The sequence below is a fragment of the Equus asinus genome, chromosome 7, assembly GCF_041296235.1.
Source record: "Equus asinus isolate D_3611 breed Donkey chromosome 7, EquAss-T2T_v2, whole genome shotgun sequence".
NCBI classification, from domain to species: domain Eukaryota; kingdom Metazoa; phylum Chordata; class Mammalia; order Perissodactyla; family Equidae; genus Equus; species Equus asinus.
The window spans coordinates 58,790,266-58,803,853 of NC_091796.1; the positions used below are offsets into that span (position 1 = coordinate 58,790,266).

At 44.9% G+C, this 13,588-nt stretch overlaps 1 protein-coding gene and 1 long non-coding RNA gene across 6 annotated transcripts in view; one reads left to right on the plus strand and one right to left on the minus strand.

The window, feature by feature from the left end:
* LOC139045680 (uncharacterized) lies at nucleotides 1-9,980 on the plus strand. Its single transcript, XR_011504550.1, has 2 exons — nucleotides 1-136; nucleotides 7,074-9,980. It is a non-coding gene; the product is annotated as an uncharacterized lncRNA (long non-coding RNA).
* The window catches only part of NAPG (NSF attachment protein gamma), a 23,636-nt gene continuing 19,658 nt past the window's right edge, over nucleotides 9,611-13,588 (minus strand). For 3 of the 5 annotated variants that reach the window (XM_070513543.1, XM_014837323.3, XM_070513545.1), the window contains 3 exons: nucleotides 13,370-13,449; nucleotides 12,692-12,821; nucleotides 9,611-11,980 (listed from right to left, as the gene is read on the minus strand). In XM_070513543.1, coding sequence (XP_070369644.1) covers nucleotides 11,837-11,980; nucleotides 12,692-12,821; nucleotides 13,370-13,449 — 354 coding nt within the window. In that variant the 3' untranslated portion in view covers nucleotides 9,611-11,836. Of the gene's footprint in view, nucleotides 12,109-12,691; nucleotides 12,822-13,369; nucleotides 13,450-13,588 lie in introns of all 5 variants that reach the window. The other 2 variants (XM_070513546.1, XM_070513544.1) reach the window with 2 other exon arrangements.

The following is a 13,588-nucleotide window of genomic DNA, read 5'->3' on the forward strand; positions in this document are numbered from 1 at the left end:
GGGATGTCCAGTTGCAGCGAGGAAAAACTTGGCAGTCCGGAAGTTCTAGGTCATTCAGGAAATGGCGTCTGTGTATATCCCGGACCAGGATGCTCTGCAGCTCAGAGATGACACACAGCTTCCTCCAGGTGCTCAGGTCAGTCTGACTTCCACTAGGTCAAGTATTTTTTTTCTTCCTTTCCCTACTCTCACTTGAATTTGGTGACCATCAGGGCAATCCGTGCCCAGGAATTTTCTGTCTCTTCTGCAGCTGTCCACAGGCACACAGCTGATCCAAGAGGATGCAGGAAATGGGGAGGAGGGCCAGAGTCTGCTAGATGATGGTGAGCTCCCACCGGGGCCACAGTTCACCATTCTTTGTAGCCACACAGTAACATCTCAACCCACATTCACTGGATAAGTAAGGAGCGCTGGTGTCAGAAGCCTTCAGTGTCCCAGTGGCAGTCAGGTCTTGATAAATCATCACACTTCCATCCCATTCATTTCCACTTTTGTGCCTTCTACACTCTTCTCTGATTAACACAGCTATATGAATTCGCTGTTTTTGCCAAGAGAATCAGTGGGATTATGGCAATAATTTATTTAAGCCAATGTTCAGCTCTGAAAATAAAAGTCTGGATATCCCTCTTACAGGTATGTGCAAGATGACAGGGTCGTCTGGCTTCCTGTGGGGCGTTCGTGTGTCTCCAGGCACACATACACCATGGCTATGGACCTGGAGCTAAGCGGCTTAGGTAGAAGTGGGGGTGGGCAGTCAAGGAAATGAAGAGACCGAGGAGCCTGTTGAAGATGTCAGAAATGCCGCTCAGCTACGAAACCACTTCCCAAAGCTAGGAAGGTATCAAAACATGTGTTGCTAATTCTACGATGCTCTAAACATGACAGTTTAATTGTGAGCTCACTTCGTATGCTTGACTTTAGCCCTCAAGTTAAAAAGAGTCCTCAGCATGGTTCTGTGAGGGTGTCACTCTGCCCAGTGACATTCCTGAAGCATCCTTAATTAAAATCATATTCAATCAAATCCCACGTAACATTTGCTAAAACCACAGTTAAAAGAAGGAGTTATTGGCAGCAGGATTGTACCTAGCCACACTAAACAGGTGAAACACTAGTTTAATTTGGAACAGAAATCTTCTGAAAGGGGAATTCCATAGGCTATCGCTGCAACGAGCTACCGCCATGTTGACTGTTCTCCTGGTCTTCAGTGTAGAGAATGGAGGCTGTAGAATGGTCCACTTCTTGACCTGGGAAGCCCAAAATCCAGAAAGGGATTAAGAAGTGCTTTCAGTGAAGAGGAAAGGCAAGTCTTCTGTGTAATATTTGAACAGGGCCATTCAAACCAATTTTGTTTCACCTTTCTTTTTCTCTCCCCATCACCACCCCTCCGATGTATTGCCCCTATGAAATTACAGCCAAATCGCATCTAAGCTTCAAGCAATAAACAACTTTATGGTTTGGCTCTGAAATTTGGAAAACCTGGGACCCAAGAATCACCCCAGGATACCCTCGATGGGCCCTGGGAGGCAGGTGGCTGAACGCATTTCCATGAGTTCACGTATTTCTCAGAGCACGTTGTTAGATCCTAACTGCCTTGGGCTAATAATATCTAGCAGGGCATGTTCAGTACCTCTAAATTACGCATGGAGAGAGGGGCAAAAACAAAGCATCCCATAAGTTAAAGAATATTTTCATGAACTTATTAATGCTACATCTATTTGGTTTGAAAAGTGTTGGATGAATACTGGTTAACAGAAATTAAGAATGACAAAGAGCATGCCTAGAGACCAGCCAATTCCAGTAAAAACAAACAGAATAACATTTGTTGAGTGCTTTTGTTCATGTATTGATGAATATTTATTCCATGCCTACTGTGTGCCAAACACTGTTCCAGAAGGTTCAGTGCTGGGGAAGAGAATCAAGGCCCTCCTCTTATGGAGGTCACATTTTAATTTAGTGAAGTTCACATTTTATTCCACACTTCACATAATACACACATAAATCCATAGCATAATTTCAAGTACTGTGAATGCTAGGAAGTAAAACAAAACAGGATGAAGAGAGGGAGCAATCTGGACAGTGAGAGGAAATTCTAGCGTCTCTGGAAGGGACCCCAACTTGCTCTGCTTGAGTGAGAAGCCTGTTTTGGAATCAAACGACTGTGGCCAGGACCGTGGGGACACTGAGTCTAAACATGACTGCGGGCCTGGCAGGTTGAGAGGTAATGCAGCCTCCGAGTACAGGAGGGGGCCCTCACCGCCAGCACCCGCAGGGGCAGAGCTCGCTCCTGGTCTACAGGCAGGCAGATGTCGGCCTCCAGGAGATCACAGAGCAGAGAAGGATCCAGACAAAAACCTGGAATGGGAGGATGGGCAGTGATCTGGATGCCAATCCTGAGGGCTAAGGCCCATCAGTCACAGGCATCTCACTGGGAGGGGCCAGAGGCACAGAGACAGGAAGGTCCTCGGTGGTAACCAGGCCACGATAAAAAGAATGAGGTCCTAGATAAACTGACTGACACTCTAGTCTGAAATGCCCAAGTTCCCAAGAAAGTTCGGCTGTCAAATTGGAACTACTAACTGACCTTTTCTTTCACAAAGTTCGTGATCTCATTCATCGTCCTAAGATTTATTGAGTATCTACTACTTGCCAATTACTCTTTTAAGTGCTTTGCATCTGTGAATTCATTTAATCCTCAAAACTACTCTTTAAGCGGGTGCTATGCTCATGTTATTAAATGAGGAAATGAGCTTGCCCAAGATGCATGGCCAGGCAGCTGGAATCACAAAGGCAGAAACCTGGCCCCCAGCACTATGCAACACATAATACTGCTGTGATCAGCTTCAATGAGTTCTAATGGCAAAGTGATACACATTTTTTTTTCCTGCGGAAGATTTGCCCTGAGCTAACATCTGTTGCCAATCTTCCTCTTTTTGCTTGAGGAAAATTGGCCCTGAGCTAACATTTGTGCTAGTCTTCCTCTATTTTGTATGCGGGATGCTGCCACAGCATGGCCACAGCATGGCCACTGACAAGTGGTATAGGTCCACACCCAGGAACCAAACCTGGGCCACCAAAGTGGAGCACACTGAACTTAACCATTAGGCCACAGGGCTGGCCCCATACACACTTAATTTTAAAAGACCAATTAAAATAGTTTACAACAAAATGTGCCTTACTCCAGCTTTATAGTCTCAAACATGGGGAAAGTAAAAATTTCTTGAATAGTCAGTGACAGTCAACTTACACCCAAATCCTGGGATATGCTTTACGTCCTAAGATGCACTGGAAACCTTCCTCATTTTATCACGCCCCTTCTGCAAAGTGACTTCCCAGTCCACCAGGCACTGATTCCAATGTTTCAGGTGACACAGTTTGTTAGCACAGGTATGCCTCAGAGATGGTGCCAGTTCAGTTCCGGACCACAACACAGCAAATATCGCAATGAAGTGAGCCACACAAATTTTCTGGTTTCTGAGTACATATAAAAGTTATGTGCAGGGGCTGGCCCCATGGCCGAGTGGTTAAGTCTACCGGCTCTGCTTTGGCAGCCCAGGGTTTCACGGGTTCGGATCCTGGGTGTGGACGTGGCACTGTTCATCAAGCCATGCTGAGATGGTGTCCCACACGCCACAACTAGAAGAACCTGCAACTGGAATATACACCTATATGCTGGAGGCGCTTTGGGGAGAAGAAGGGAAAAAAAAAAAAGATTGGCAACAGTTGCTAGCTCAGGTGCCAATCTTTAAAAAAAAAGTGACGTTTACACTATGCTGTAGTCTACTAAGTTGCAATAGTGTTATGTCTTAAAAAACAATGCCCATACCTTAATTTTAAAAAGTATTTTGGGGGCCAGCCTGGTGGCGCAGGGGTTAAGTTCACACGTTCCGCTTGTCAGTGGCCCAGGGTTCGCAGGTTTGGATCCTGGGTGTGACATGGCACTGCTTGGCAAAAGCCATGCTGTGGTAGGCGTCCCACATATAAAGTAGAGAAACATGGGCACGGATGTTAGCTCAGAGCCAGTCTTCCTCAGCAAAAACAGGAGGATTGGCAATAGTTAGCTCAGGGCTAATCTTCCTCTAAAAAAGAAAAAAAAAATTATTGCTAAAAAGTGCTCACCATCATCTGAGCCTTCAATGAGTCGTAATCTTTTTGCTGGTGGAGGATCTTGCCTGGTGGACGTGTCAGCAGCTGTCACCACACTCCATCTCCAAATGTTTTGTCCTGGATTTCTTCGGGCCCCACCCCTGACCCCTCTGAGGGCAGGACATCCAGGTCCTGGGCATTCCCGTGGTGCTGATGCTGATGGTTCTGGAGCCCCTGCAGGGTCCTGGCTGGCTCCTGCTCACACCACCCTAACCCCACCTGAGTCGTCCACATTTTACAGGTGAAGGAACTGGGAGATCCAAAGGGGTGAGCAGCTCTGGATCACACCCCTAAACTTGAAGCTCCTCCAGCCTCCTGGAGGCTGTGGTGATTTGGAACCTGGGGCGCAGATGAGTAGGCTGAGCAGCGGAGGTTCCCAGCACTGGGACCACACATGCGCCCTCTGACCTCTGCCGCTCAGACCCTGCCCAGTGTAGGAGACCTGGGGTCCCCAGCAGGCAAGGAAACAACTGTGAAATGCTGCCTATGCCTATGGAAGGGCCGGCCCAGAGGTCCAGGTCCCACAGTGCCCACCCCAGGGCAGACCTTCACCAAATGTCACTCCTCACACTGCACCTCCTCCAGGTCCTCGCCGTCTGACACCACATTTATCCCGTTAACACCAGCGTGAGCCACTTCCCCTCAGCTCCCAGTTACCTGGACTCTGCCACCCTCCCCACTGGCTCCTGAAACCAGCAGCCCAGGAAATGGCTCAGACAGCGTCCCAGTCCCCCTCAAGGTCACCTTCCCCCAGACCCAGCTTCTGGATGACTCTCCTCCCTTTAGGCTGGGCTGCTATGAGTACGTGGGCCTCCAGCACCGCCCTGGGCCACAGCCCCAGGCTCTCCACCTCCACCTCAGCCTGAGCCTCAGGTGGCCCACTCATGGGGTCCCCACCTCACCTGAGCTCCAGCCACAGTCCCTGGAACTGAGGGGCCCACCGCCCTGGAGGGCTGAGCCTGGAACCTTGGCCGCCTCCTCCCTCCCTGCCCCCAGCATCCAACTCATCACCGATTCTCAGCTCTGTCTCTTGGAGGGGCCCCCGCCACCATGTCCACAGACACCCTCCCATCTCCCAAAGCACCTGTGCCCACCTGTCTCCTGCTCGCCTGCTCTGTCCCTCCACCCCAGCCCCCAGAGCATGAGAGCGAATCCCACGACTCTCCCCCATCCTGCAGGTGTTCATGGCCCTGAGCACGCAGCCCCCTACCCTGGCCCCCATCTCCAGTCCTTCCCCTGCCGCCCTCACCCCACCCACCTGCCCCAGGGTCAGGGCCTGCAGCCCACGCTTACAGCGTTTCCCCACCCTGGTTTCCCTCACACATCTGCTCATCAAAGGCCCACAGCAGACAGGGGCCTGCGGGGGAGAAGCACCTGCTTCCAGGCTGGAGCTTGGAGCCGTCCCATCGGGGTCTGAGCCCACGTCTGCCACAAATCGGCTGGGAGGTCTCGGCCAGAAGTGGTCTCGGCAGAAACACCCGGGTGCAGACCCGGCTCCGCCTCCTTCCCAGCAGGAGGACACCCACCTCAGTGCAGCTTTGAGTTTCAGAGGAATCACCACGTGCGAGAAGCGCTGACGGGACGGGCAGGCTGTGCTCAGTGTCACCTCCTGTGGCTCCCGACTCCTCCTCAGAGCTGTGGGGACCCGTCCCTTCATGGCTCTGCTCTCAGGGTCAAATTAGACACTGGCCCTGCTGGGACTGGCCAGCTGGAGGATGAGACAGTTCGTGTGGTGGTGCAGCCGCCCAGGACACTTCTGCATCTCAACAGTTATTTAAAACCCACAAACATCATGAAGCCCATGCCACCTCACTCAAGGAGGGACCACATTCCACCCTAGCTCTCTTCTATGTCCTCCTGGGGCAGCCGTGTGTGGGGACATCAGCCCCTGGTACTGTGAAAATGTCGCCTGGAAGGCAAAAGCTTCCAGGAACCCCGCATTTCCTGGTGGAAGCTCCCCAGCTCATGGCCCAGTCCACTGCTCAACCTGTCCCTGTGATGACGCCCTATCCTCTCCCCTCGGGAGGCCCTGTCCTCGGCCTGGAGGGGCTCAGCAGGGACTCCTCTGGGCTCAGGACCCGGTCTTCTCCGGAACTCGCTCATAATCCCGGTCATAATCTTCATGGTCCACCAAACCTCCATGTGGCGGCGCTGTCATTTTCCATCAACCATTTCATCCTCCCAACCACCACAGGGAAGAGTCTGTCAGGTTCTCCATCCTCCATCAACCCTCTTTACCCTTTTACCAACCACAAAGAAGGCACTGTCAAATAGTACTTGGATGGGGATTAAGAGAAATGCTGAGATTTGACAGAAAAATCTGGAAGATGAGACATAAAAAAAAGCAAAGGGAGGAAGAAATCCTAAAGACGACAGAGACCCTGCCTCAGCTCTCCCTGCCATTCAGGCACCAGCAGGTGCGGAGCATCTCCGAGCTCAGAGAGCACCTGGGTGAAAGTCACAAGTGTCAAAGCTAGACAACCAGTCTAAGCCAGGTCAGAATGTCTCTAACTGACAAACATTCACTTTCCTACTTAAAAATTAAATTAAAAGCTCTAACTCCAAGCCGGGCTGCTAAAATTATTTTTCTTTTCAAACAAATGATAGAAAACCCAGAAATCAGATCAAGTAACATCTCCATTAGATGTCTTACTGGCAAAAGGAGTAACTTAATTCCTCTGGGTTTGCTTACTCACCTGCAAATGGGGATAACAAAGGATGTCTGTCAGAGATAAACATGATGATGTCTATGAAATCACTCTGTATATGCAACAAGATGACAGTGACTGCCTTAGGTTGAACTTGGTGTTTACTCTTAAAATCATGAGAGTTAGGAAATTTAACAAAAAATAATTAATAATGGATTGCAAACGCTTAAGGCATAAGTGATTCAGTAGCCCCCAATGAGGCATATTCTCCTCTCCTTCTAGGCCCACAAGACGCTGAAGGTTCAGGCCCTTTTGTGATGAAGTGAGCGGAAGTCAAGTGCATCATTTCTGGGATGGACCACTTCTTGCTGGCAGGACCCTCTCTCGAGTTCCCTGTCCCCTGCCTCTGCGATCTGTAACGTTCCCTTGTCCTGCCCTCCGAGTGGAACATAGGGAGCAGAGCTCTCAGCTGACCTGTGAAGCACAGGGAGAATGAATGAAAACGAACCCTGTTGGTTTAAACTCGAGATTTTGGGGTTGTTTGTTACTGCATCATAACTTGCCCCTTCCTGACTGATCCACTTTTTAGGAAGTCATGCCTTCCCTCTGACCCAGACCACATTATCAGGGGTGATAGTTGTTTAATCAAGTTTATCAAAATAATGCCTCCTGAATTATGAGTTTATCAACATAAAGACTTCTGAATCATGGCCTAAAATCCATGAAATATGAAAATATGCAGAAACCAACTGGCAATAAAGATAACACTAGAATCCAAATCAAGTAGAGAAAGAAATGATCTTCAAACTAGTTATAGGTGCAGAATTCTATCTATCCAAATGAGACTACAAACACTGAAAGAAGTTATTTAAAAAAAAAAAAAAAACCTGCATAGGATGAAGTTTCAAAAATGCCCAAAGGGTGTGTGGTCCACTGCATTGTGAAACTAAACCCCTAGCCGAAAGGCACAAGCTGGTGTCCTCCATTGATATAACACAAGAACCAAAGATGTGCTCACATGCGGTGTGTGCAGAATCATCCTGCAGGTATTGAGCACCCAACACCCACATCCTAGTCTCTGAACTCCAACTGTATCGTGGTCCCAATAGCATTTTGGCTCACCCAAGATGACAAATTTGTTCCCCTTAATTAGGTAAATTACTTACGCTGGGTGGGTGTAGAAATAAGTATTTCATATTGATAAAGTAAGCCAATCCCATGGTGGTAATTCTTTCTTGTTAGGTTAGGAATAAGTTTTTATAATCATTGTGATAACCTGTGTATGTTTATATTTAAGGTTTTTGAAACATTTAAAAGAATCTGACATAACCTTTTGAGTTTCATTTTATTTTTAAAGATTGGCACCTGAGCTAACAGCTGTTGCCAATCTTTTTTTCTTCCTCTTCTTTTCTCCAAAGCCCCAAGTACACAGGTGTATATTCTAATTGTAAGTGCCTCTGGCTGTGCCATGTGGGACACCGTCTCAGCATGGCTTGATGAGCGGTGCTAGGCCTGCGCCCAGGACGTGAACTGGCGAAACCCTGGGCTGACAAAGAAGAGCGTGGGAACGTAACCACTCAGCCATGGGGCCGGCCCGATGTTCGTTTTAAATGTTTGTGATTAATTTGAGAATTTAAGTTCACAAACAGTGTTTGAAAACTTGGAAATGCAATTTATTATATGTACAAGTTGGATTTATTAGCTTTACAAGCTATTTGAGTGCTTACAAAGATTTTGAAAGTTAAGTTTTAAGACTGCCCCAATTAGGCCCCTTGAAAGCTTTGGGAGAATCAGATATAAAAAACCTCTAAATGTAATTTAAAATGTCCAAACCTTAATCTCTAAGGGGATTTAATTAACCTAGTTTGTAATCAGGGCTAATTATTCCGGGGAATTTTACTCAGTGCCCTTGAACGTTAATTAAAAGCCACGTAAGTTCTATGCACAAATGTCTCTTGGCTATTTTACAAAACACTCAAATGAAACAGGTTTGCTCTCTTTTTTCAAATTGATGTTTGACTCAGCCCTCTTTTCTTTCAAGCTATTTTTAATATCCTTAAATTTATCATCAAATTCAAGCCAACATTCAGCCTTTTATTAGTACTGACCTAATGAAAACAACGGTGTGGGGGGCGGGGTATGTAGAGGGAGATGCATTTTGTTTATCCTTCTCGCTGTCTCATTTTAATGCTACAAACAGCAGGGTGACCACAGAGCACACTCAGAACGCTCCAAGGCGTCCAGAAAGAAAAGCAAAACTGCACTACATCCAGGAGCCACTCCTTCTGCTGCATTATTTCTATAACTTACTGCAACTTCCACCAAGTCCAGGTATCAAATCATACTATCAATTCCCATTCCACGAAAGACAAGGACAGTATTACATAGTACCAACTCAATAAATGCTTCATTAATTCTAAGTAAATCCACCGGTGATTAAGGTGCTAACGATGTACACATGCAGAACAATGCCATTTGACAAGTGTTTTCTTAGCCTCCTAATCGTGTATTTTCACTTCACTTAATGCAATGGAAGAATTATTCTCTTGGAAGATACATTACAGTCTTCCGTCTCATCAACTAGCAGACAGGACAGTATCAGAGTAACTGGATGCTCAGTATCTTAAAAAGCTCAACTAGTTTAAAGTAACTCCCAAAGTTACTTAACTTACTCCCAAAGAGCTGAATATACAACTTCAGAGAACAAAATGCTGTTCTTGTATAATATAGCTGGAATCATACAAATAATTGAGACTCTGTCCTTGGAAAAAAGGAAATAAGAAAGCAAAGCAAAATGAAGAATAATAATAAGAATCATACATACAGATTTTCAGATTTTATTTTCATAATTATCTTCCTATAGAAGCAATAATCTACATTTCCATAACAACACATTTAATATTCTACTCATCAAAGAGCTGGAAAAAATAGGAATATAGCCCAGATTCCATACACAAATACCATACTCTGCATATGTACAAATAAATTCAATATATTAAATATATTTTGTAGATTTCACTTACCATATAATAGAACACTGACTATTTTCCGAGCATATTCATGCAGACTTCCACTTTGGTAAAAGTGATCACGTGAGTTCTGGAAAATAATTTTTCCTGTTGTAAACACCAAGTTTTCCACTTCTGACTGTACCCTCAGGACAAAGACTTACTAAGCGGAAAAATAAAATACGTAAAGGTGGAACAAATGTTCTTTACTAGACACCACGCAGAATAACGCTGACACCACAAACATCGCCAAGTGCTGCACGTCGATTCTTACACGCAGGCAGGAGGGTGGGGAGGCTGCACTTGTACAAAGCCTTTTCCGTTGTTTAAGGCTAGGTGCATTACTGCTACAGAACGCATTGAAGCACTCCTCATTTTTGTTTAATATGTAAGAAAAGAGTAAAGGTAAAAAATCTTTTCCAAGGCTATCATGGATAATATGGTCCATAATGGATGGTCTATAATATGGTCTAAAATATCTTTTAAGTGCTGCCAAGTCTGTTTAAACAGACGGTTAATTAACTCAAATGAGCATTAATTTAAGACTCCTGAAGTCTCTGACTGGATCTAAAGGGTATGGCAGCAATGATGGGATCTTTAAATATTAACATGTCATTAAATACAAACGCCTAACTACACCATTATTGAGACTGTTCAAAATTAATCTCCATACAGTTATTGAAAATGAGCTGCTACCCATAGAACTATGCAAGTAACTTAAGGAATCAAAACATTAAATTTACTAGTGTTTTGAATCAAACTTTCAATAAAGATTTCTATCCTAACATCCACTCACCCAAGCACACCTGCCAAACGAGGCTGGTATTCCGTCCAAGCTCTCCCACGGAGCCAAGCGTGACTAAAACCACTGTGCTCATCCACCTTAGTGTTTCCAAGAAGCCCGCGAGACCCAGCATAAGGTACATGCACGAAGCAGGGCTGCAGAGACAGGGCGGACAACAGGAGACCACTCTGGGTAGCACCTGCCTGCAGAATGCCCCCTACTGGGCTTTAGGGCCTCTCCAATGACAGATTGGGAGATGGGTCTAAGTCGCACAGCACGAGAAAGGAATGCTTCAAAAAGACCCTTTTAGGAAATACCTATAAAAGATTAAAACATCGACAGCACAGTACTTTAAATATAAGTACTTCAAAAACCATTCTTCCCTTTCAGCTAAATTTCTGTGGTATACAGTATTTCCCATGTGAAGTCACTATCACATTACAATTCTAAATGAATCAGAAATTACTGTGCAGGGAAGAAATGCATATATACACCAAATTGATGGGAACACTGCCTCTTTGTTAGAATGCATAAAAAAGGTCCTCATTAGTTCCCAAGACCTAGTCGAGAACCAAGTAGGCGTGGAGACAGCCACTGTGTTTTTTTAGGTGGAAAAAATATCCATATTTCAGAGAGAACAGAAGACATTTATAGAAGGACTTTAACATGCTACCTTCAAAATTTTCAAACCTTACTGGGCTAAATAACATTGTAAGGCTCAAAATAGCTTCCTGTCCCAATCTTACCTCTGAACAGATTTACTAATTTAAATGTATCTAATATCATGGAGGATAAATTTCCTTTTCAAAATAAAACAAACATTTAACATACTGTTTTGTTTAACCAGTAAACTTCACTTTTAGCAGCAATTAAATAAAATGCAAAGAAAATTCTTGAATAATAAATAGTGAGAGCCTAAGAGAAAAGAATACCTACGCCTATTGTCCCTTTTGTTTAGAATGTAATTTGTCTAGAATTTGGCTTGCAAATTTTAAAATCAACTGTCTTAAAATGTCACAGTACATTTTTCTGTTAATTCCTGCTGGTGTCTTACAAAAACTCGTATCACGGAAAGGAAAAAAAAATGCTTCACAGGTAGTGGGTACAATGGGTGATTTGGGGAAATGGTAACTGAAAATGAGTCTTTATTAGCATTCAAAACCAGGCCTGCAATGAAGCCTGGACACCCTAGACAAGTTCCAAGTCCCTGAACAGTGTATCAGGATTCCCCTTTCTTTCTGCAGAGCAAGCTCCTAGCACAGCCCTCCTGCATATTCGTCGTCCTCTTCCTCGGCAGGGGCAGCAGTGGTGCCTTCAGGTGTGGCCTGTGGTGTTGCTGCAGGTTTCTTCTTGACTCCCCCTCCTGGAACCACCAAACTCAGGCCCAGCTTAGCATACTGTCAATGACAAAGCATGTTCTCAAAAGCTGGATAACGAGAATCTTGACGTGCGGTGTCTCAACAATAGTTATCTATGAAAGACAGATCCTAGTTCTCTCCCTCATGAAAACCAATACGGCCAGTAGCTGGAAAAACAACCACAATGAAATTCAACATTGCTCTGCCGTCAGCTGGCTCATGACCATGACGTGACAGGTGCGCCACGAGTAAAAGTATCAATTATACTCCAGACTTAGGAATGAGATAACCGGGACATACTGAGCTAAGTAATATCTGTCGTACTTGCAAAATAGAGAGCTGCGGGGTAAATGAAGAGTGTAAGCTAGAAGTGGGATTCCAGTCTACCGAACTACAAAGGCCATTACATGCTGGGCCTTTCAGTCAGCGAGCCTAAAAGGAACTTAATAAACTAAGCAACCTAAAGAGGCCAACAGATGGAAGGAGGAGCTGAGAAATGGGGCTGAATTAAAAAATATACGTATGCTCAACACAGTTAGATAGATAAATAAATGGCTGTAAACCCACATAGTTGACATCCAAACAATCTTAAGGTGAAATTCAGTGCAAACGCCAAGTTTCTTTTTTGACAAGTAGCTTGAGGTGAAAAATTGAGAAAGAAAATCTCACAAGTCCATGGGAGAAAAATCATCTCACTAAAAGCCTCTTCCTTTCAAGAGAAAAGAAGAAAGCTAAGCAAAGGCCACTTACATCATTGTCCATGTACTTGAAAAGTGGCGAGTTGCAGACCTCTGACACTTGATCTTGGTCTTGCTGGTCATATCCTTCGAGAAGCTGTTCCAGTGCAGCACAATCTTCACTCCCATTGAACCCTGGAATGCTACAGCAAGCACAAGTCACACATCTCCACCTGTTCCTTAACAGAACACTTCACAACCAGAGATGATTTTGCCCCCCAGCAAATGTTTGGCAGCGTCTGGAGATATTCTTAACTGATACAAATGGGCAGGACCCAGGGATGTGGATAGACATCCTACAATGCACAGGACAGGCCCAACAACAAAGAATTACAGAGCCCACCACGTCAACAGCGCCCCGATGGAGACTGCTCATTGTAAACATCTCTAACAAGAGACTCCCTTATTCTGATCTTCTGTAACATACAATCTGAGAACTTTTCTGTACTTTTATTTTTTAAAAGGCAAATATAATAAAATCATTCAAGTCATTCACTCCGATGGAAGTCCCCAGGAAAAAACACAATTTGTAAAAATCCTGCTATAAAGGCTGAAATAGTAGTCAAGGGCTTCTACTACGAGGAAATTTATTTTTTAAAAAAAGTTATCACAGCCAAGAATATCTGTCTAAGCAGGAATCTTAGATTAAGAAACAGAAATATTAAAATTGCAAGTCAAGTCAAGGTCTTACCTGTAGCTCTCCCTGACACATCTTTCTGCAGCCACATAGTCATTTCTGTGGAGATGAACTAAGACTTGAGCAATTGTTTTCTAAAACAAAAGAGGTGATTATAGTCCAAATTTATATCTATCTAATAAAGTCAGTTTTCTGACATCCGGAATGCACTTTCAGACTCTTGGTTTATATATAGAGAGAAGTATAAATTCTGTAGTAACTCCCACAGGACAT